At 34.8% G+C, this 22569-nt stretch overlaps 1 protein-coding gene across 1 annotated transcript in view; it reads right to left on the bottom strand.

Annotated features, from left to right (window-relative positions):
- Positions 1-22569, bottom strand: part of LOC142349087 (dynein axonemal heavy chain 10-like) — a 213736-nt gene that overhangs the window by 85681 nt on the left and 105486 nt on the right. Inside the window, exons 29-32 of the mRNA XM_075400499.1 lie at positions 15942-16042; positions 7875-8043; positions 4113-4296; positions 157-481 (exon numbers count right to left, since the gene is read on the bottom strand). Of these exons, the coding sequence (XP_075256614.1) occupies positions 157-481; positions 4113-4296; positions 7875-8043; positions 15942-16042 (779 nt within the window). The remainder of the gene's footprint in view (positions 1-156; positions 482-4112; positions 4297-7874; positions 8044-15941; positions 16043-22569) is intronic.

The raw sequence follows: 22569 nt of genomic DNA, 5'->3' as shown, positions 1-22569 counted from the left end.
CAGCTCCTGAAAATTGTAAAACCTACAGGTGTCATGTGCGCTATATCCGAAAAGCTGATAAAAAAAATTTTGTACCGATGACTGTTTTTTTAAAAAAACAAAACTGCCGAAATTGGAAGCTTTCTTGCATATAATTGTCAAAATTGGGTTGCTTACCAATTCTGGGATCCAGCGAGATTTCGGTGCCTTCGAAGTTGAATCTAGAAGACTTGTTAATCAGCGCAGTTTGAATCACTTTGATCTGGGTGGAGATTACAGACAACACAGCTGCCTCGATTCGGTTGAATTCATCGAAACAACCCCAAGCTCCGCACTGGGCTAACCCAGAGAAAATTTTGCCTACGGCTTTGAAATCCATTCCTTCGCCACAATTGGTGACCACACAAAGTAGACCTAGGGCTTTGGCGAGATCTTTCGTAGTCTCTGTTTTTCCCGTTCCAGCTGGCCCTGCTGGTGCTCCTCCGAGGTACATGTTAAGGGCCTGAAACAAGACAAAAAATGCACTTTTTTAAAGTTTATCACTAAAAAGAAAATTTCTTTCTCATTTCAAACAAAGAATTTGTAATATAGGATTTTTTTATTCCATCAGCAACAAGCATTATACCATTCATTATACCATTCATTATACCAGCATTATACAGCATTATACGATTCATATACCATTTTAAACGATGTTATATAGTTACGCAAAACGTGTAAACAAGTTAATTATATAGTGAAAAAGGCTTTCATTTTGTAACGAATTCACAGATAAATGTAACCCATTTTCTTAATTTTGAACACTGTAGTAAGCCTAATATCTTATTGCCCGTTTTTTGGGGATTACTTGAGACCCAATTCAAACAATTAATTGTTCTTGTGAAAAATGATATGTACAATCGCAAAACTGCCACTTGTGCTTTTAATCCTCTTAAACAGCTTAAAATTTCTTAAAATAAGTCAACAATTGGGCTTTCATAAAATTCGTTCTTGCTGGCACTATCTTAGTTGTTTCAAAAGAATTCCTTATAAGGAAGAAACTAGCTATATATATCGTGGAAGTTAGTTACAAAAGATTGTCCCAAGTTTTCACGCTAGCCCTCAAAACACGCATGGTAAAAAGTGATAGCACGTTTACACAGTTTTGAGGCATGTTTTAACAAAGTTAGCTTAGTATAACTCATTGCCGCACACACCCACAATTCTAATAATAAAACATGGGTCGTATAAAAGTCAACAAAAATTGAGTCTGTATACTAAATTTTTTGGATATTGATCACGTAATGAGCAGATTTTCAGAAAGACGCTTAGTGCAAGACTGTACGCAGCACAACAAATTTTTACATATCGCTCAAGTTTTTCGATAGATTTTTTGTTTTGAGACAAGAAGATTTTAAGAGTAACAATTCCTCGAAGCTCAAAGCGAGGCATTGTTTCCGTAGCAACATTGAAAACAACTCTTATTTTCTGTGAAATAGAAAATGAAAAGAATTTCATACTTTTCTAAATACACTTGTACCAGATGAAGAACCACATGTATTGTCAGTTCTTTTTCTAATATAAAATTTTTTTTGTAGAATCAGAAAATTAAAAACAACGATCAGACGAAACCATAACTTAACTTGAAGAAACACAGAGTCATTTGCAGAAAATTGGTTCTGTGAGTTCACAAGCTAAACATGACAAACAAATGAGCAACTGGACACGATCAAAGTGATTAGCTTCAGATTCCATTAAAAGAAATTCAGAGTTTAAAATCAGGTAATATTATTATAGATTTTTAACTTTTCAATTTTTTGTTCACCTTACTGATTAAATTCTCAGCAATCAGAGTGTGTCTTGATCAGATAAAATTTTTTCCAAAAAATATGAAGACAAAATAAAACGAAAAAAGTCGAAACTTATGTTTTGTCCGCTTTTGTTTTTAAGCATACGGTTAATTTTAGTTTTTTTTGAAATATCATGTGTCCTACATTCGGGTAATTTCAAGTTTTGTACAAACTAAAGCAAACCAAGCGAAGAGTTTCTTTCTTTCCTTTCAAGGCAATACAATTCGAAGAAAAATTTTCACTCAAACAAGGCTTACGAGAAACGTTTGTCGAAAGAGATAACGTTATATTTTTTTCTTTTCAAAAAAATTATTGTAGTGTTGTTTCAATCTTCGCATACTGTGTCAATTCAACTAGCAGTAAAATGGAAGCAATAATTAAACATAGTTTTGGTTCGTGGTTGCTAAAGTGAAAAAATGATTGTTTCTACTTTGCTAAAGAATTATTTTTTACTTTTATTCGTTGTTTTTGAAGTGATAGAATTGAAAGAGTTTGTACATAAACTTCTTAAAATGCCACTAACAACTAAAGTGAGGTCAGCTGTACAACTGAAGCATCTGATTGAATCTTTGTATCTACAAATTTAATGAAAAAAAAACTTTTTTCTTTCTGTCATCAAGTATTTATTTTTCACTTTTTCTTTTTTGAGGGACTTGTAATAACGAAATCAGCACGATTGTCCAGGTCAGCAAACATGAAAAAATTAAAAACCAAAAGATAAGTTAAAAAGGTATGTCTAATTGCGCTGAAACTACAAGTATAATATGGTTTTTTTAATTCAAAGAATTCATCTAATTTTTCTGATTTGAGCTGTTTATTAATTATGGAGAGCCATCTATACAAGTGGCCGCTTCATTTTTTTCTGTTCACTTGATTTCACCACTCAACAGAAACTTAATGGAGAATTTAATCGAGAAAGTCAATTGAAGCATCTGAGCAATGAACAGAAATAAGCATTAAAAATGTTTTTCTTTTTTCTCCAGAAAGTCAAAATTTTGTTTTTCTGGTCTCAAGTACACAGTAATTGTCCAATTTGTGAATTATCAATTTAGTGATCGATGAGATGTGTGCGTCAGTTTGAGGAGAAAAGCCACCATAAATTTACAAAACTGAAATATTATTTCAAAGAATTTTCTGTTATTCCCCTTTCGTAAATATGTAAATTTAGAATTACGTATTTCAATTTGTTTTGTTTTCTCTTCCTTCTTCAGAAAAGTTGTTCTCAATAGCTTTCTCTTATATCATGAGTATCACAGTTTCCATTTGGAAACTTTTGGAAAAAAAAATCCACAGAGATTAACTTCAAAGCAGCTTATGTTCTTAAAGAATTTTTCGAAGGGTTCAAAGAAAGACTACTAAATTTTAAATGTTTCGTCTTATATTTTTTTTTGATAAATTTTAAGTGCTTTGTGCTTAAATTGTATCAGTATTAAAGTTTGGTGAAAAAATTTATTTTCTGTTGTTTCTTTTTCGCGTTTTGAATACTCGTTTACTATTATAAGTAAATTTATTATAATTTATTAAGTTGTAAATAAACTTTCAATCAATTTTGCTCTGAACAATTTGGTACAATCCATTATATTTTTTTTCTAATTCTCGAACAGATCGTATCAATTTGCGATAGTAGTTCCGGTTTCCAGGTCATTTCCTATACTTTTCGTTAATTTACACCACAATTATTTTTTTGAAGGAATTATGTAAATTAAAAAGCATAACAGGTAAAAAAAAGTTACATGTTAAACATTTCAAATTACAGTTCACCTAGCGTGATTATTTATTACCCAGGTTGAGGTCCAGACACAACATGAGCTATGATCACACCCACTCGAACGCACACCCGTGTGTTTCTAGACCGAAATTAAAAGGTCTGGATAGCAGTTCGAGCGCAAAGTAGTCTGGGTCATGGTCTGATTTAGGTCTGATCAGAGGTCAATTCGGTCTGGATGGTCACTTCGGTCTGGAAGGTCTGATCATAGATCACTTCGCTCTGAAAAGTCTGATCATAGTCTGTTTTATAGTCTGGACATGGGTCTGAATTTGAGTCTGATCATAAGCGCACGATAGTCTGGACCATGGTCTGGATACCGTCTAATCAGAAGTCATCTTGGTCTTAAAAGTCTGATCAGAAGTCAATGTATCTGGAAAGTCTGATCATGGCTCAATTTGGGTCTGGACCTCAACTTGGGTAGTTAAATATAATCATCTCAGCGAGGCTGTTCGTATGTGCTTATTTAATAGATATTAGATAGATAATTGATAAAATTGGGCAACTGTAACAAACTTATAGTTGTGAGTGTAATTGACCTGAGTGAGTGTGAGATAGATCCTGTCTGTGAGTGGGGTGATGACGAGTCTTCCATTGAGTCCCATGTATTCGTACCCATATCCAAACTGGCCAGTGCACTGCTGGATAAACAGCTCATCCTCCTCTCTCATCCAGTAGAATCTCAGCTGGCTCTCCCACTTGAACTCCTTCACGTCCATTATGCTACAATGAAAACGAACCAATCACTATCAGACAGAAGCCAGAAGTGCAAACTTGGAACAAAGAGATGTTAACATCTGATGCCATGATCAGATATAATGTTATCGTAAATGTTAATTGTTTTCAGCCCCATTATTCCAGCCATTTTAATTGTCGTAATTTTATCCGAATAGTAATCATTTTGTAAAACGCATGAAAGAAGATAATAATTTTGTAGGTTAAAGTTGGCTGCGCCACTTTCTATTTTCATTGTACTGTAACAGCTACCCCATTCTTCCTTAGGCATTATTAAGTTTCAATATGTTAATCCGTTTTAGACGCCTTTCCAAAATAATATTAGGGTAATAACCCAGCTTGTGGTATATCAACCTAACAAAGTTTCTACTTCAGTAGAAATTTGGTGCAACGGTAGCATACCTGATCGAGGTTCTGGATATAGTAGGTTCGAGTCCGCTAAGCTCTAATTCTTTGGCAGTATATAGAGCTAGCTAATACCACAGTTGGGTTGTTACGATTGGTAGCAACTCTGTTAGCTTGATATACCACAAGCTGGGTTATTACACTAATATTATTTTGGAAAGGCGTCTAAAGATTAACGGATTAACAAATTGAAACTTAATAATGCCTCAGGAAGAATGGGGTTGGGCTGTTACATCACCCGGCTTAGGAAGGACATGTCCTCATGTCCCATTCTTCGGTTTCCGAACTCGAGGAGGACGATGAGCTCGAAGAACGCGAGCGAGGCTTCCTTTTTATCTTCTTAGGCTTTGAATTCTGACTTCCCCTAAGTAACTGAGAACGCAGAGAGCGAAACTCACTCTGAAGACCTCTGAGATGACGACATGTCGAACAAGACGCAGAGGCAGACACAATGTCCGTATTCACCCCAATATTAACAACCCAGTATGTTAACATACCCACATAGTGTAGTAACCTAACTGTAGTATTAGCTAAATCCATATACTGCTGACGAATTAGAGCTTAGAGGACTCGAAACTACTATCTCCAGAACCGCGATCAGGCATAAAACTGTTGCACCAAAGCTCTTCTGAAGTAGCAACTTTGTTAGCTTGATAAAACACAAGCTGGGTTTTTACAGTACTTTTTATAATCTTCGAATAAGGTTCTATTATAACACTAACAAAAGATTCCTCTTATTTTGATTCAGCTATGTCAACTTTCATATGCTCCAAATTCATTAGATGAAACCCATGAAGATGATAAATTTAAGGAATTAGTTTTAGTATTAGTATTAACATTAACATTAGAATAAAATTTAGCTCCCTATTATATTATTTTCAACTATTTTAGCATGTACAAAATGAAGTTCATTTGAGTGTTATATGCGATTATGTGAAATCTATATAAGTTTATCTAATGATTTCAGATCAAATGAAACAGGTTTATTTTTTGACAACCTGTTTGCAAGTTTTTTCTTCCAATTTTGACAGCTTTTTAGATTTGATTGTGCTGTTAATTACACTTGGCATCAACAGGTCTCACTGGCTCTATATTGAATCCATCTTAAATCTATTCAATTCGTATATAATTGTTTTAACTAATTTCAGTCATTTTTTAAATTTTGCTTTCAATATTGAATTCAAAAAAGTGATTATTTTGGTTTTGTTGGTTTTTATGTTGGTTTTTTGTTGTTCTGCAACTTTGTCTCTTCAATAACAGGTCTATTTGGCTCCGCATTGTGTTCTATATTACTCTATTTGAGTCTTTTTATTCACATGTAGAGCGTTCAACGACATTCTAAAATTAGTCTTCAAAAAAGAAACAATTACTTCCTGGTTTTACCTGTTTATCTCGTTTTTGAGGTTCAAAAGTCAAATGGTCAGACAAAAAGTTGGTGGTACAAACAATCGCACTGATAACCAACCAGCAAGACTAATGTAATTGCTACAAAATTATTTTGAGGGAATTTAACCAGAAAAAGATTTGTCCTATTTATTCTATCAGGTTTACCGCACGCTTCCCACAGTGAAACCTAATTGGTTAATAATGCGCGCAATGTTCGTTCAAAAAAACTAATCGAGATTTGGAAAATGCCATAATTGATCCAAACGTCCAGAAAAGTGGATGCCCGAGAGAAATTAGGTAAAAACTGTTAAAAGTATTTTTGCTCGTTCGAAATACTAGATTTTGGTAACTGAGAACGCAGAGAGCGAAACTCACTCTGAAGACCTCTGAGATGACGACATGTTGTCGAACAAGACGCAGAGGCAGACACAATGTCCGTATTCACCCCAGTATTAACAACCCAGTATGTTAACATACCCACATAGTGTAATAACCTAACTGTAGTATTAGCTAAATCCATATACTGCTAAAGAATTAGAGCTTAGAGGACTTGAACCTACTCTCTCCAGAACCGCGATCAGGCATAAAACTGTTGCACCAAAGCTCTTCTGAAGTAGCAACTTTGTTAGCTTGATAAAACACAAGCTGGGTTTTTACAGTACTTTTTATAATCTTCGAATAAGGTTCTATTATAACACTAACAAATGATTCCTCTTATTTTGATTCAGCTATGTCAACTTTCATATGCTCCAAATTCATTAGATGAAACCCATGAAGATGATAAATTTAAGGAATTAGTATTAGTATTAGTATTAACATTAACATTAGAATAAGATTTAGCTTTAGAATTAACACTCCCTATTATATTATCGTCAACTATTTTAGCATGTACAAAATGAAGTTCATTTGAGTGTTATATGCGATTATGTGAAATCTATATAAGTTTATCTAATGATTTCCGATCAAATGAAACAGGTTTATTTTGTGACAACCTGTTTACAAGTTTTTTCTTCCAATTTTGACAGCTTTTTAGATTTGATTGTGCTGTTAATTACACTTGGCATCAACAGGTCTCACTGGCTCTATATTGAATCCATCTTAAATCTATTCAATTCGTATATAATTGTTTTAACTAGTTTCAGTCATTTTTTAAATTTTGCTTTCAATATTGAATTCAAAAAAGTGATTATTTTGGTTTTGTTTGTTTTTATGTTGGTTTTTTGTTGTTCTGCAACTTTGTCTCTTCAATAACAGGTCTATTTGGCTCCGCATTGTGTTCTATATTACTCTATTTGATTCTTTTTATTCACATGTAGAGCGTTCAACGACATTCTAAAATTTGTCTTCAAAAAAGAAACAATTACTTCCTGGTTTTACCTGTTTATCTCGTTTTTGAGGTTCAAAAGTCAAATGGTCAGACAAAAAGTTGGTGGTACAAACAATCGCACTGATAACCAACCAGCAAGACTAATGTAATTGCTACAAAATTATTTTGAGGGAATTTAACCAGAAAAAGATTTGTCCTATTTATTCTATCAGGTTTACCGCACGCTTCCCACAGTGAAACCTAATTGGTTAATAATGCGCGCAATGTTCGTTCAAAAAAACTAATCGAGATTTGGAAAATGCCATAATTGATCCAAACGTCCAGAAAAGTGGATGCCCGAGAGAAATTAGGTAAAAACTGTTAAAAGTATTTTTGCTCGTTCGAATTACTAGATTTTGGTTTGCACCATTATTTAATAGAGAATGTATAATTGGATTGAGACATATACCTGTCTCTGACAAATGTGTCCACAATATCTCTCGCGTGAACTTCAATAATGAGAACAGTGTTGAACTTTGCCCGGTCGTTTCTATCCAGGGGGGATCTCACTTTCACTACCAAATCATCCAGCTGCTTCGTCAACTTCTGCGCGTATTGCTTCAATGCCAGTTTTTGGCCTTAAACACATATAAATATATGAATGTTTAACTAACAAGAGACCGCCATTAGAAATGCATTTGGTTTCAGAAAATGGCAGATAAAAAAGTCAGGTCCAAAAAACGGAGTTCAAAAAATCTGGTCCCAAAAAAAGCGAGCGTCAAAACAGGAAGGCTGAGAGTTCTCAAATCTAAGATCCAGACTGAAGAGTTGCTTAATTCTAAGAATTCTGGTACACCAACGTCTGCATGGGTTGGATTTCTACAAATTTTAATGTGAATTTTTTTTGAAAGTTCTTATTTCGTGCGTAGATATACTGAAATTGTAAATTAACACACTGTAGATAGCATTTATAACGCGATAAAAATAGAAAGAGTAATGAAAAATAACTGCCACCCATTTACCGTGAACAGTTAAAAAACGATGCGAAATTACAAAAAATGATTTTAAAATGGAGAGTTAAGCGAACGTAATGTTGGAAATTTTTTGTTTTTGACAAAATAATCATAAATTTAAGGTGTGCTTGGTTGGGGAAATCATGGTTTAAATCATTTCTAAGTTCAGTCAATTCTCAGAAAGTTTTCTTGCGATCAACCTTGTGCCCACAAATCACCATGGCGCCCACGCAATTGAGTATTTGCCTTTTATTTGTTCCCAGAAACCCTCACAATCGGGTCCTCAAAATTTCTTCAAAATCAACCCACACAATCGGGTTGAACAGAAGAAATGAGCATTGTCCCCACTCATTGGGTGACAAACAAGTTCGCGCACAGCAATAACTGGGCAACTAAAATTGGGTGAGTCAATACTGTAAATTAACTATTGTGGGGCTGAAGGTGTTGTCGCAGGAATGAGTCTCATAACAGGGGATCTCTGGCGATCAGCATTGTGGCTGAACCTCTCATTAAAGTCACCGAGACTCCTTGAGATAATCGATTGTAGGCAACTGATAAACCAGCTGGTTAGAAGTTTCGGTTATCGGCAAGCAAGGCTATACGTTTCAAAGTTTTTCGGACCAAATCTGAGAAGCCCCCGAAAGATTCAAACGCAAGTGGTACAAACTGGATACGTATTTCGGCACATTTTTGGGCATATTGTTCATATTTCCTATCTTCAGCATTTGTCAGAGCAAAACCACACCTCCTCGCCGCATCTGAAATTAGACTGGGCTGCAGTGGGGAAGTTATGGTTACGTCTAACGCAGATGGTTGTCCCGCTGACCAGCTGGGCAAGTATATGTCTCCTGGCCTTGAGTTATTATCTGGAATCAAATTTTTCTGTTCGCAGACGGGTGATAAGTTTGCGGTCGAGCAAGCAGCAAATATTCTATCCCTCACTCTATCGTGCCGCGATATCATATCCCCCCGACCATGACAGCTTAAAGCGTGATCACCCAGCTTGTCCAGTCTGCCGTTTGGACAGTAAGGGCACTTTCGTTCCTCAATGTATAACGGAACGCCAATCCAATACTTCAATGCGGCTCTGAATTCATTTGGCTGAAGGTGAAGGCCCAGACTAGGGATTGGAGGTGCGGAAAGCCAGGCACCAGATTGAGGCAACGTTAGTGAAAGCAAACGAGCTTTCTCCCGATTTGAAGTCTGATTACCAAGAAGGTCAGAAAAAGCAGCATCGTCACGTGCCTCCTGAATCTTGTGTTGCGTATATTGGCTAATTTCTAGATTCTTCAGTTCTTCCACTGTTTCTTTGAAAATTTGATTGTCTGTAATTTTCTCACCGGTTATTTGTTCCACTAAAGCGTCTGCCTGCAATACTGACCCAACAAACGCCGCTTTCAATTGGTCAATTGCTTGTCTATTTCCAACGCCAGTTTTGCTTATTGGTAGACAAGCCTGCTTCCAAGCGTTGTCACTTATAAGGGTGCCTAACATATTCTCAAATGTTGTTCTCTGAAGCTTGTCAAAATCCTGCAGAATAACAGAGGATTCGTCAGATGGAGTGTTACATCGCAGGGAATATACCATCTTTGGGGCACCAAGACAGCTTCGAAGAATTCCAAGCGCACAATGTGGGTCGTCTAGATACGCCAAGTTGTCGAGCAGTTTTTCTATTTTGTTGACTCTTTTTCTCAAAGATGCAGCAACAAAACTGGGATTGCCGATGGCAGCGCCCAAGATCTCAAGTCCTTCTTTGCTATTTCTTTTTTACTCTATTATCTATAGCGTTCAGATCAACGGGTGACCAAAGCTCACATTTTTTTATTCTGAGCTCTAAGCCGCATCCTTCACCCAAATTTGTCAACAAATTCAATGCTGTGCAAAGTTGTTGGTGGGTACCAGCAAGGATGCCATCATCCAAATACCAATTATGCTGTACTAGATTTGGCAATTTTGTTTCAATTTCTTTAATGATTGGCCACAGAGCTAGTGAAAACAAAAGCAGCCCCAAAGGATCCCCTTGCTGAACTCCCGATTGGCTACTTAAGTATGTGTTGTTAAAATGCAATTGACTGTGTTGTGAGTAGCAAAAAGTCGCAAAAGGGGCAACACTAGGTAAGAATTTTGCGACTGCTTCCAAAACCTTGCTTCTTTTTACCGAATTGAAAGCATTTTTGAAATCAATCTGCAATATTCCGGAATCTTTTGACCTTTGCAGTTTTTCAAAGGAAACTCTTTTTGCATGTACTATGCCCTCAGCACCACCCTTGACTGCTACCCGCAATTGTTTTGTGTTAAGAAGCTCAGCAGCATCTGAATTCGCTTCACGAGCTATGCATTTAGCAATAAGACGTCGAATGACTTCCCCAACAGCGATAGGACGGACCCCACCTTTCAATTTTTTCAATGCAGTTATTGTTGCACTACATAGTATAGGAGCAACGAATTCGGGAAGCTGACCCCTGCAAGCTAAAATGACAAATTTTGTTAAACTAGTGATTGCTCGCTTTGATTGATCAGGGGCACCGCAGTTTACTGCATGCAGCAGATGCTCGGGATACATTTTCGACGGCCCAGCTGCAGTAAATTTGGAGAAAGACTCGATTTGGAAGAATACTGATGCCTCGTCAAATTGATATGCGTTCGTGTTAGCATCTTGATCAAATTGGTGGTCAGGTTGCTTTTCCTTAGGGTGGAGCTTTTTAAGTTCATTCAACGTTGCAGCATTGTCAGGTGCGACGCCGTCAGAAGACAGAACTTTCGCTGCCCTCCCAAACTGCCCCTGCAGACAAAGAGATTTCGCGCGGCTTGCTAAGGCGTCTATTGACTCATTGCTAGTTTTATTTGACTGCTTCATTGAGGCCGCCTCGTACCACAGTGCAGCATAATCACCTGATTTCCATCGCTCAAGTCTGCCCAACAACTGTTTCTCTTGCTGCTATTTGTGTTTCTTGCCACCACGATTAGACGCGCGTAGAACACATTTGTTAATTGCAAAGAGTTTTTTCCAATTTTCTATCCATTGAGCGTGTGAAATGCAAGCATCGATAACGGATGTTAGTAATTTTGACCATCTCACCCGAAATTTTACAGGAATGAACCTTAGGGTAGGGATGTGCTTACTGCTGATGGTTTCCAGATCTGGGAGTTCATTTAGATTTATATCTGTTGTAGCTAGATTTGGTGAACTCGCGGATTGCACAATCTCGTCTATTCGCTTCGCTAAATCGCGTGGTATTTTTTTCACTTTAGACAGTAAAGGCGTAAATTGCGAGTAGGCCCATATTGATTTGGAGCACACCATCTCATCGAAGTTCGGTCCCCACTGGTCATATCTAATTTTAGTTTTTTCAAGATGATGTTCAATAACAGATATCTGGTACAGTTTATCCTTTTTGTCGGGTTAGAAAAGTGTTGTTTTGGGGGGGGGCACTTGAAAGCGGGAAGCGTTGTCATCAATTATTAAATTATTCATTTGCTGAGTCAGTCCCGAAGATAAATTGCATTGTTTTGCCCCCTGACTAAGCTCTCTAGTATTGTTAGTCTCAGCTAACGAAACCTTCTTGCTTTCTCTAGTTTTCATAACCGTTTACATTGAATGCGCAATTGCCTATCAAGTTTTTTTATCCCACCAGATAAAAAAACAAGGGCGGGGGTCGCTTTGGTTAGATCTCATCGGTTTGAGGTCCACACAAGCTGCTGAAGAACCACTACATAATTGATTTGCTCACGCACACATTGCTTCTGATATGATAACAGCCAAAAAAAGTTGGTGGGGGATCAATCTAGGGTGCTCAAGATTCGGTGTAAAATTTGTTTCTATTTTCGTCTTGCTTGTTGAAATCAAGAGAGCAGCTTGAACGCACGTGGAAAACAGCGGAAATTTAAAAATGGATTGATACTGAAAGCTTTTGCAAAAATTTTAGTTTAATTTTTGTCACACTCGATTTTCTTCATTGAAACGAAATTTCAAATGTTATTTTGACCGTGATTGAAAAGTTTTCACTTTTAGTTAACTATATAGATTAACATTTTATATTTTCAATTGATAATTGTCACGCTGTTAAGTGTACGAAGACCTCTCAAAACTCACAACGCTATAAACCATCTTAGTTAAATATTTAATGGTTTCCTTTCTGACTGCCCTTAAAACCTCGTTTTAAAAAAATGCTATCAGATCTCCCTCTCTCTCTCTCTCAAAGTTTTTCTGACAGAGCTTTGTCTGAAATCGAATTACTAAAATCGAATCTTAACTCCAAAAACCGACAATTGTCAATCTTGAAACCTTATTAACCAATACATGTCATAATTAGGTTTAATTGAAGTTATGTTATTGGCACTATTTGTTCAGACCCACTTTAGTTGGGAGAGCAAATATATATTCAAATAGGTTTTTTTTTGTTTAGTCAATTTTGACCGACCGATATATTCATCGTACAGAGTTGTTTTTGGCATCACTAGAAAGTCCGTACAGTGTTAAATACAGAACTAAACTCTTTTGGATTTCGTTTTTTTAGATAATTATCAAGGTTCGACGATTTTGTGAAAATTAGAACGATATCCGTTGTTTTTGTTCACATTTCACAAAATTCTTGCCCAATTTTTTGTTAACTTTGCGAAATTTTTAATTTGTTAACAATAGTGCTATTGACTCCGCCAAAAGACGCAAAGGATGGTTGCTGACTTTTTTATCCGACAATATCAAACAAACTGAAAACTGATGATTTTTTCAAAATTTTGTCTTTTTTTATTTAAAATGGCACCAAATAAACACAAAAGAATGCTAGTTCTACTTCTGTTTTTTAGCAGTGTTCTGGAATAAAAACAAACATTATGCAAAATGAACTTTTTATTTTGATATGTTGACATTTTGTTGCCAAATTATCTAGTTTGGTTGAAAGATTAGCTGTTATTAGTAAACGTGTCAAATTGTCAAGGCTTGTTTTGGTCTGTTCGAGGATTTTGACAACCAAAAATATATTAATTCTATTGAGGCAATGTCTTTTTTAATTACAAATAGAGCAATATAATTGATTTTTTTCTATTTCCATTAATGATCAGAGAACTGTTCAATCAAATTTCAACTCTTACCCAGTCACATCTTTTTGTCAAAATCAGGCCAATGATCATGCTCTTTGTTTTTGGAGAGATTTTTGTGGTTTATATAACTTCAACAAAATGTTTTACTGTTTTACAAATTGAATTTTTGTGTCTGCCCGCACTTATTGTCCTTTTTCCAGTCTCAAGATTAAGTATCAACAAAAACGATCCAGAGGGCTTCCCTAAAATGTATACTTGAACCTAGAACATGCTTTCAGTTGACATCTAACGGCTGTTATGTATTTGAATATGTCTGTTTAAAGGAAATCTCAGTTTACTTTTGTCACTCAATTCAAAATTTTGTCAGTTTTTTATTGTTCTCAGTAAACAGAAACTGAATCTCCCTTCCAGTGAGAGAAAAAAAATCTATTGAGAGATTATTTTAAGTAATTGACCCCATTTCTTCGAAACCATGAATTTTAAAAGAACTTTTCGATATTTGGGTGTTTGCCTATCTTGGCAGTTGGTTTTTGTTTTTCCGATTATCACTTTAATAGCGAGTCACATAACTTTTAAAAGAGAACGCATATGTACATAAAGTTTTTAGTGTAAGATTTTAACGGCTGCACGACCGTTTTCTTGCAACATTTAAATGATTTTTTGATAATGGCTTTTTTGTCATTGCTGTCACTCATTCTGGATATTGGCAGGTCTCAGTGCCTTCATTTTGTGACATAAAAATGGTGTTTCATGGTTTCATTTGATTGCTAATGATATTAAAAAAATTGACTGAAGTTTTTAACTCTGACCCTTTCTGTTTTTTAACAACTTGTTTCCTAGTTTTACTAATGACAATTCCCATCGACGTCTGGCGGATGAAAAAAAAAATGTTATCATTGTTTTTATGTTATGTTATGTTGCTGATGTTTTTATGGCTATGACGCTATGTGCTTGCTGCATTTTTTTTACAAGATATTGATCCCGGTCTTTGCTTCTGGTCATTTTTTGTCCTTTTTTGCAGGGTCACTTGGAATAAAGGGCTTATTGATTTTCAAAAATACCCAAACTAAACCATCATAAACTGTTCAATTGAAAGCTGATCTTTTTAAAGGCTTCAGCAATGTGTTTTTGTAACAATGTTTGTAGAAATTTGAGTTATGTCTGTACACGATATTAATTTGTTGTCTTAAAAATTAGTCTGCTCTAATTTTGGGTAAAATTGGCGCATCAAGTCGAATGTTTTTTCTGATTAACTTCAGTTGAAGGTTTAGGTTTTTAACTTCGGAGATTTTCTTATATTTCTGACAATTTGCTACATAGTCTCAAATGAAAAAGCTCACTTCGTAAATCCAGAGATTTTTTTAAAAACTTTAAACTAGTTTTTTATTAGCGGTGTTTTGATTTTTCAAAAGTCTTTTTTGATTTGAATAATTGGTAATATATATTTTTGAATATTTGACATATTTTGTGTTTTCTAATTTTTTATTTTCGCGTCAAACTGCCCCATTTTATTTTAGTTTTCACTAGCCAGATGATATCATTTAACCATATATGATGGCTTTAATGAACAGCTCGTGGCATTGACGAATTTGGCACCGTTTTCTCCCTAAATTTAACTGAATAATTTTCACTATCTCTCAGTATCTCAAAATTTGTCAAAGTACTATTGTATTCTTACGAAAATTTCTGGATAATGAGAAATTTCAATGGCTCCCTGTATGCGCTTAAAAAAGAGCTGATCCAATATTTTCGGTTGAGAGCTGATGTTTTTTTCTGTCTACTTGGTATCTAGTCTCAGTGACGACCGGCCGGACATGCTATTTTTTTATTGATGCCAATTAAATTTCAATTGATACTATTTAGATTTTTGTCTGGTATCACCTGTTGCCAATTTTTTTCTTACGCGTTTGTAAAAATAAATATTGACTTTGGTCTCAATTAACCGTTGTTTTTGTTAGCTGATTTTGATGTTTTCTTGTATCCTTATCTCATCAATGGCAAGTATAATTGGTTCTCCAAGTTGGCATTATTCAACTCAATTTCTCGTCAACAAATGCTTCCAACGACTCCAATGGAGTCACATAAGATTCTATTTAGTATTTGTAGTTGACAGCTTATGGCTGACTTTGCTTCTTTTATTCTTGTTCTTCTTGACTGATTATAAAGTCTCATTAAGGAAAGGTCACATCTTCTTTGAGGTGAAGTACTTTGAATTTTTTGTCTGTTGTAGTATATATGACAATAGCGTGTACAGTAAATGTTATATGTGGTCATTCGCACGCCTGCTCAATATAAACACCGAATACATCTGCTCATTTGCGAGATAAAAGAACATTTTATATGAGAATTAACTTTAGAAGATCTTGTTGGTTAAGATTGACAATGAAGAAGTTGCAGCCATGTAGTGAATAAAAAGTGAACCTCGATCCTTGTGTTAAAAAACTGCAAAGGGCTGTATTTTACACTTGTGTAATCTGTCTGACCTTTTTTGACTTTCTGGAATGTGTCTTCGACTTCCCATGTCCACCAAATCTGGTTGGTTGCCAGGACTACCATGCCTTGGTACAGCAACATCCACTCCACTCTAAAACATTGCCCAATCAATAAAACATAGCCGCCCGGGTCGAGGTGTCACCGCTAAAAATCGCTAAGAGAAGTCAGATTTCCGGTGAATTTGAGTAAAAAGTGTAAGATTTGCGCTCATTGCGATGAATGCGGTAAAAAAATTAAGCTGTGAAAATTTTTATCACCGCTTAAGCGGTGAAAGAAAATTTTTCGTCGCTACCAGCAGAATGCAGTGAAAAAAAATTTCACCGCTACCAGCAGAATGCGGTAAAAAAATTTATTTGCCTCTACCGGCAGAATGCGGTGAAAAAAAAAGTTTACACCGCTACCAGCAGAATGCGGTAAAAACATTTTTTCACACCTACCAGCAGAATTCGGAAAAAATGAAGCAGACCAAAAAAAGGCAAGACCCCTAAAAGCACTAATTGTAACCAGAAAATCTCCAACGACTGTGAAATTTTAAAAACCACAAAAAACTCGTTAAAAAGGCGCCCAAAACGTCAAAATAAATCAAAATTTTACATGGAGGGCCGACCTATGCTTGGAATGATAGAAAAACTATGAAAAGTACATGTACAAAGATGCATTTGCGTCAAAATAATTGAGCTGGAAATAAAAAATCGGCTAAATACGGCCGAAATGGCAAAATGACAACAATAATATCAAAACTTCACTTCAAAATTCAGTAAAAAGTTAAAAATGGTCCAGACTGTACAGTTTCGTGGCAAGACTAACAGTAGTGCGAAAAACTATTTGAGATGAAAAGTGAGAGCTTTTTCCAAAGAAATGCTAAAAATCACGCAGGTGATCAAAAAATTTTCTCTCAACTAGCATAAAAATTTCGTTCTTAGAACATTGTGAATAAAAAAAATCACTCTAAAAATTTTCTATGCTTTTTACTTCTGCTCAATTGATTGGCCTATTAACTTGTTTTCACGTGCTGCAAATGACTTTGCAACCTCTGATTAGGGAATTAACCAAAAATAGCAGTAAATATCTTCAAATACACAACTTTTAAATTAACTTAATCTTTAAATTTACAAAAATATTTTGTCAAAAAACTGCTAGGAAAAGCAGCATTAGAACAAAAATGACAGGCGTTGCCATTCCATTAATTTTTTATGGGTGCACATCTTTTTCATCGACTTTCTAACATTTGGTTTTGTTTCAACAACAACCTTTACTTCGCAGAGAGAGCAATTGAAATAACAAAAAAATAAGAAATGCTCGGCAAAAGTCACTTGATAAGTGAAAGATTAGCCTAGAAGAAAAGAGCAAAACAGTCAATCAAAAAATTTGCATAGAATAGACACACACGTTTACAGTAATTGCTTCTCATTCGAGGGAAATTAAATTTTATTCATCATCTAAGCTTCTACTTTCGTTGCCTATCAAAGAAAACAGAAAAACATAACCCCTCTTCGAGTCGTAAAAACGTTGTAATTGCACATCTTCAAGTCCTAAGAAATAGAAGATCACGGCAACTAACGTTGGTTGGGTTGCTCTCAAACGATTTGCGGGCGGTTGGCGGTAGCGCGGGGCTCATGCGAGAGGGTGGTCAAACTGTAAATACCACCGTTCACGTCTTGAATTTATGTTTTCGAAATACTGTCGCTAAATCAAATATTTAGAGACTGCACGCAGTAATGCTCTGAAAGAATTTAATGCCATCCAAGATTTTCTTGTTTACAACGTTTTTCAGTATTAAAAGGCAAATGCTCAAACAAAAAAAATACTTAACAAAATTCGGTAGTACGAAAAATCAAAGAAAAAGCAGGACTAATATAATTGCTACAAACTTCACTTGAGATCAATTAACAACCATAATACTGAACAAGGTTTGGAGTAAAGCTTCGCGATCATCAGAGTCAATGTTTTGTTGAAAAAGTAACGTAAAAATTAGCAGGAATAGAGAAATAAAAATTTCACCGCAAAGTGCCCGCATCTTTTAGTGCAGAATGTGGTGAAAATCTGGAAGTTTTGGGATTGCGAGATTTTCGTTTTTGGCGATGAAAATTTTGTCAACACAATTCTTCCGAAAAACTCTTCCGTAACCGGATTTGACTTTCGAACCTGAAAACCGCAAATCGTCCAAAATTTCACTGCCATATAAAGATTTGCGGTGATTATTTACAGTTTGATTGACGTAAGATGGGCTGCTTTTAGCAATGAAAGTTTTATTATCACCGCATTAAGCGCTAGCAACCACAATTTTTTAGAACCATTCACCGCATTCACCATAATTCTTACATTTTAAGCAATTTTTAGCGTTGAGAGTTTGTAACTAACATTAAGTGCAGCAACTGAATATCATCGAGGGCATCGAGGCAAGTTTCTTTCTGGTGTGGGTGTGAAAAAGAAAGAATAGAGCAAGAGAATAGGACAGACAAATGAGAATACCCAAACACCTTCCGTTTCTGAAGCGTATAAAATTGTTTAAAGATCATTGTTTATGTTTATTGCTAAAAGGGCCGATAAAGAATTAGCCAACAACAATAAAAAATGAGAGTTCTGGCTTAAAGTTTGCCCGTAGTATTAGGAAAACTGGCATTACTTGAGAAATTACTTTTTAAAACTTTTCGATCAAATTTGCAGAGCGTAATAGGCAGAAAAATTAGGTCGTTTTTACAGTTTTCGTATTAATTGAAGACCCAATTAAGTGAATTTTTTTGCATAAACCAAAAATGTTGGTTACTTCGGATGCTTTTTGAACTGAACTGCTAGTGCGATTAAACAAATTGAATTCAATATCATCAACTTATATAGTACATGATAACCGAACTATCTTTAAGTTCATTTATTTATTTAAAAAGAGACTTATTTAAAATAATTTTAGTAAATAAAAGGAATCCATGATTACAAGTAAAAGTTTCTACGTGTGGTCACAAAAAGACTGCCTGAGTGTATTCAAAACTCATAAAGTTGATTTAATGACGAAACAAGAATAATAGTTTGAAAGTAGTGTATATAAACTGCAATCTCCACACTTAATAAAAAGATTTCAAAAACACTGTTTTTAAGCCAATTTAAAAAAAAATAAAGACGTCAACTGTCTATACGACAAAATTTCCGTCTTTATTTTTCTTAAAATTGGCCTAAAAACCACTTCGGGAACTTTTCTATTAGGTAACCAGATAGCTTTTTATGTACACTACTTACAGGCACAAAATCTCAGTTATCTGGTTACCTAATTAAAAAAGTTTCAGAAGTGGTTTTTAGGCCAATTTAAAGAAAAAATAAAGACTAAAAATTTGTCGTATAGACAGTTGAGGTCTTTATTTTTATTTTTTAAAATTGGCTTAAAAACAGTGTTATTGAGACTTTTCTATTCAGTGTGCAGATAGCACTTTATATACACTACTTTTGAAGTTAAATTGTGAAACGCAAAAAATATAACCTCTCAATTCACAGGCACCGTTAAAATTGACAAAATGCTGTGCGTGTTCTTCATTCATGAATTGGAAACTTTGAATTGCATTTTTTTCAGAGATTGAAACAAAATGGGAATTCAGAAGAAGAAGTTTTTTATTCAACTTCTTAGTCTTTCAATTTTTGAGATTGATGTGTATACATTTTTAGATGCAAGACTGTAAGCTGGGCGTAACTATATTGCGGAATTTTTTATTGATGCGATGTCACTCTTTTGTTTTACATTTTTTCATGACTCAAACCTCAAAAAACTCTTAAGCTCGAAATGAATTGTAATTCCTTATGTAACTTTAAATCTTTATTGGGGTCAAAAAGGACTGCTAAATAATGACGTCAGCGCGCCCGAAACAAATTAGGCAACTTTATTTTTAAATCAAAAATAAGATGGCTCGGTAATGTGTGTTCAAACATAACATTTTGACCCCGCTCATCCATATTTCGGCCTAATAGTCTACCAAATGAGGGGGATAGAAAAGTTATAAAAATCAAAGTTTTTTTACGTGTATGAATAAGAAATGCGTCAAACTCAAATCACTTAGTTGTCTAAAGCATGCCGCGTTGCCATTATTAATGATACGAGACAGTACGAACCACAAACTCAAATAAAAACAAACAATAAAAAATCCGAAGCTAGATATCTATCTATAGAAAAAATTAATAACAGAGTGTAAATAGCGACATTTAAAGCCTAAGCTAACTAAAAAAAAACTAATTCAATATTCGTCTCTTGAAAAGAGTTGGAACTAGTCCTTATTGAGAATCGGTTACAGCAGACAAAACACAACAAAAGCGGCTAACAGAAAAATTACGCTCATATTTTTGAAAGCAATTGGTTCCAAAGTAAATAAAAACATTTCGATATGAACTCGTTTGAATACGTTTGTATGAAACATTTGAATACGTTTGTAAAACGATCATGTCAAACTCAATGAGATAAGACATTGGAACGTGTCACTATTAATATTTTGTTCGCAAGACTACACAAAAAAACAACACGTAGAGAAAAAAAAACAAATCACTTTTTTCAAGAAAGCCGTTAAAACCGTAATACATTCCTTAAGAAAAGAAATGTTTGTTTGCACGTTTTTTAAAAGCCAATAAAGTGATATGTGTTACCGTGACTAGGTAACAAATCGACAGGAAAAAGAGAAAAGATAGAATAACGTTTTGGTATTTTTCGGAAACAATTAAAATAAAAGTAATGAAAAGTGGAACCACTGAAACGTTTTTTGATCAGAATATGGCCTACGGTTTCAAAAAGAACGTCAAATACAGAAAAAGCAAAAATTGATTTCACTTAATTTTATAGATATGTTAATTTTTGCCTTCTTTTTAAGCAACATTGTGATAAGTGACCTGTAATAAATGAAAATAGGTAGCAAATTGAAAAAAAGAACAGAAGATGCAGAGTTGAGAAAAATTTTGAAACGCTTTTTTTTTCAAAGTCAACAAAAACAATCAGCAATAATTTTAAATTATTAAATACTTCAATTACTCTTCCAAATAAAGCCCTTGAGATCTGCTTTTCATCAGGATTTATCACACGTAAACAAGAATTTTTTTAAATAATGACAAATATCAAAAAGAAAAAAATATGATAAACCGGTGTCGAACGCGTTGTAACCATAATCAATTCGCTGAAAAATTTAGGTATGTTCAACGGCGGCTTTTTTCGACGGAAATTTTGTGATATGCGAATTTTAATTAAACAAAGTAGGTAATTAACGCAAATAAACAAAAAACAGAGAACATAAGGTCAAGAAAAAGTTAACATTTTTTAAAACAATATTTTTTCAAGTCATGAAAGCCATCAGCTATCAATTCAATACAAAGAGCAGGTTCCTTCAATCGGCCAATGGAAGCTATTGAGACCTATCATTGATCAAAATATGTGATACGTTTACAAGGAGAATCTCAAACACAGAAAAAAGTCTAGCATCAATCACACTGCGCTTTTTGTCGTCATTTTCGACTATATCTAATCTTTAAGATTTGAAAAGAGTTTATGAAAGAAACGCAGTCCACGATTGATCATGTTGGAAGATATATAACGGACTTTGTATTGTTTTTAAGACGATATAGTTTGAAGACAATTATTTAAGACATTTAATAAAGAGATTCCTCAATATGAATACCAGTGGGGCTATTGGAGGAACATGAAAATAATCTAGATTTTTGAGCAGTTTTCCGCTACTTTTGAAATTTCTGATATCACAACAAAACCAACCTATCAATTAACAGATACAACTTTGACTCTTTTGACAAAACCCTGCGTTTAGAGGAGACAACCATTTCTACGTTTAGAGATTTTTTGGTGTGAAAAGGTTTTGTTAGTAATCTGTGTGTCCTATGATATAATTTTGCTTCATTTTGATTGCTCCTTTTGGTTTTGACACAACTCGTTCAATATGAAAACAAAAATTTGATTCTGTTTTTAAAATAGCAGAGAAAAAAAATCTTTTGTTGAAGAAGCAGAATCGTGATCAAATTAAAAAAAAACTCTTCACACACAATCTTAAATTTGTAACCACATTTTGGAAAGGCTCAGAAAAATTAGAAGCACATGCTGGATAGCACTCACTAGACAGAATTGGCCTGTCCTAGATTCGGTAGCCAATCACAGAAGAACTCTTTCTGAAGAACCAATCTGACCTTAGTTTTGTCTCAGCTCAAAAACGCATGATTTAGCATATACTAGCAGGACTAAGCGTTTCCCAAACATGGAAGCCAATCACAAGAGCAGAATCAGATACGAAAAAGCCACCTGTTTACAGACGTAGTAAAAGACAGATCACTCACAAATATTTAGCGACCAAACACAGAAGGCGGAAGTACATGCGCAAACAAATACCTAACATTTACAAAAAAGATTTCCATTATGCTAGCTTGGTAGCCAAAGAAAGCAAGTGTTTATCAAGCGCAAGAATGTTCAGATTAACACATATTGAAATATCAACGGCATTAAGGTTAAATTTCTCCCTTCCACGGGCAAACAACGTGCAAGATATGATTTGATTGTCACCGGTGACGTATCACTTAGCAATATGTACCAAAAAAGACAACTCTGCGTTGGATTTTTCGTTCCTTTTACACAAATTGCAATACAATCAGTCGCAC

This window comes from Convolutriloba macropyga, chromosome 11 (assembly GCF_964194025.1).
Source record: "Convolutriloba macropyga chromosome 11, txConMacr16.3, whole genome shotgun sequence".
Taxonomy (NCBI): domain Eukaryota; kingdom Metazoa; phylum Xenacoelomorpha; order Acoela; family Convolutidae; genus Convolutriloba; species Convolutriloba macropyga.
Note: the sequence above shows the minus strand (reverse complement) of the source record. Positions and strands in the feature narration are given on the sequence as shown.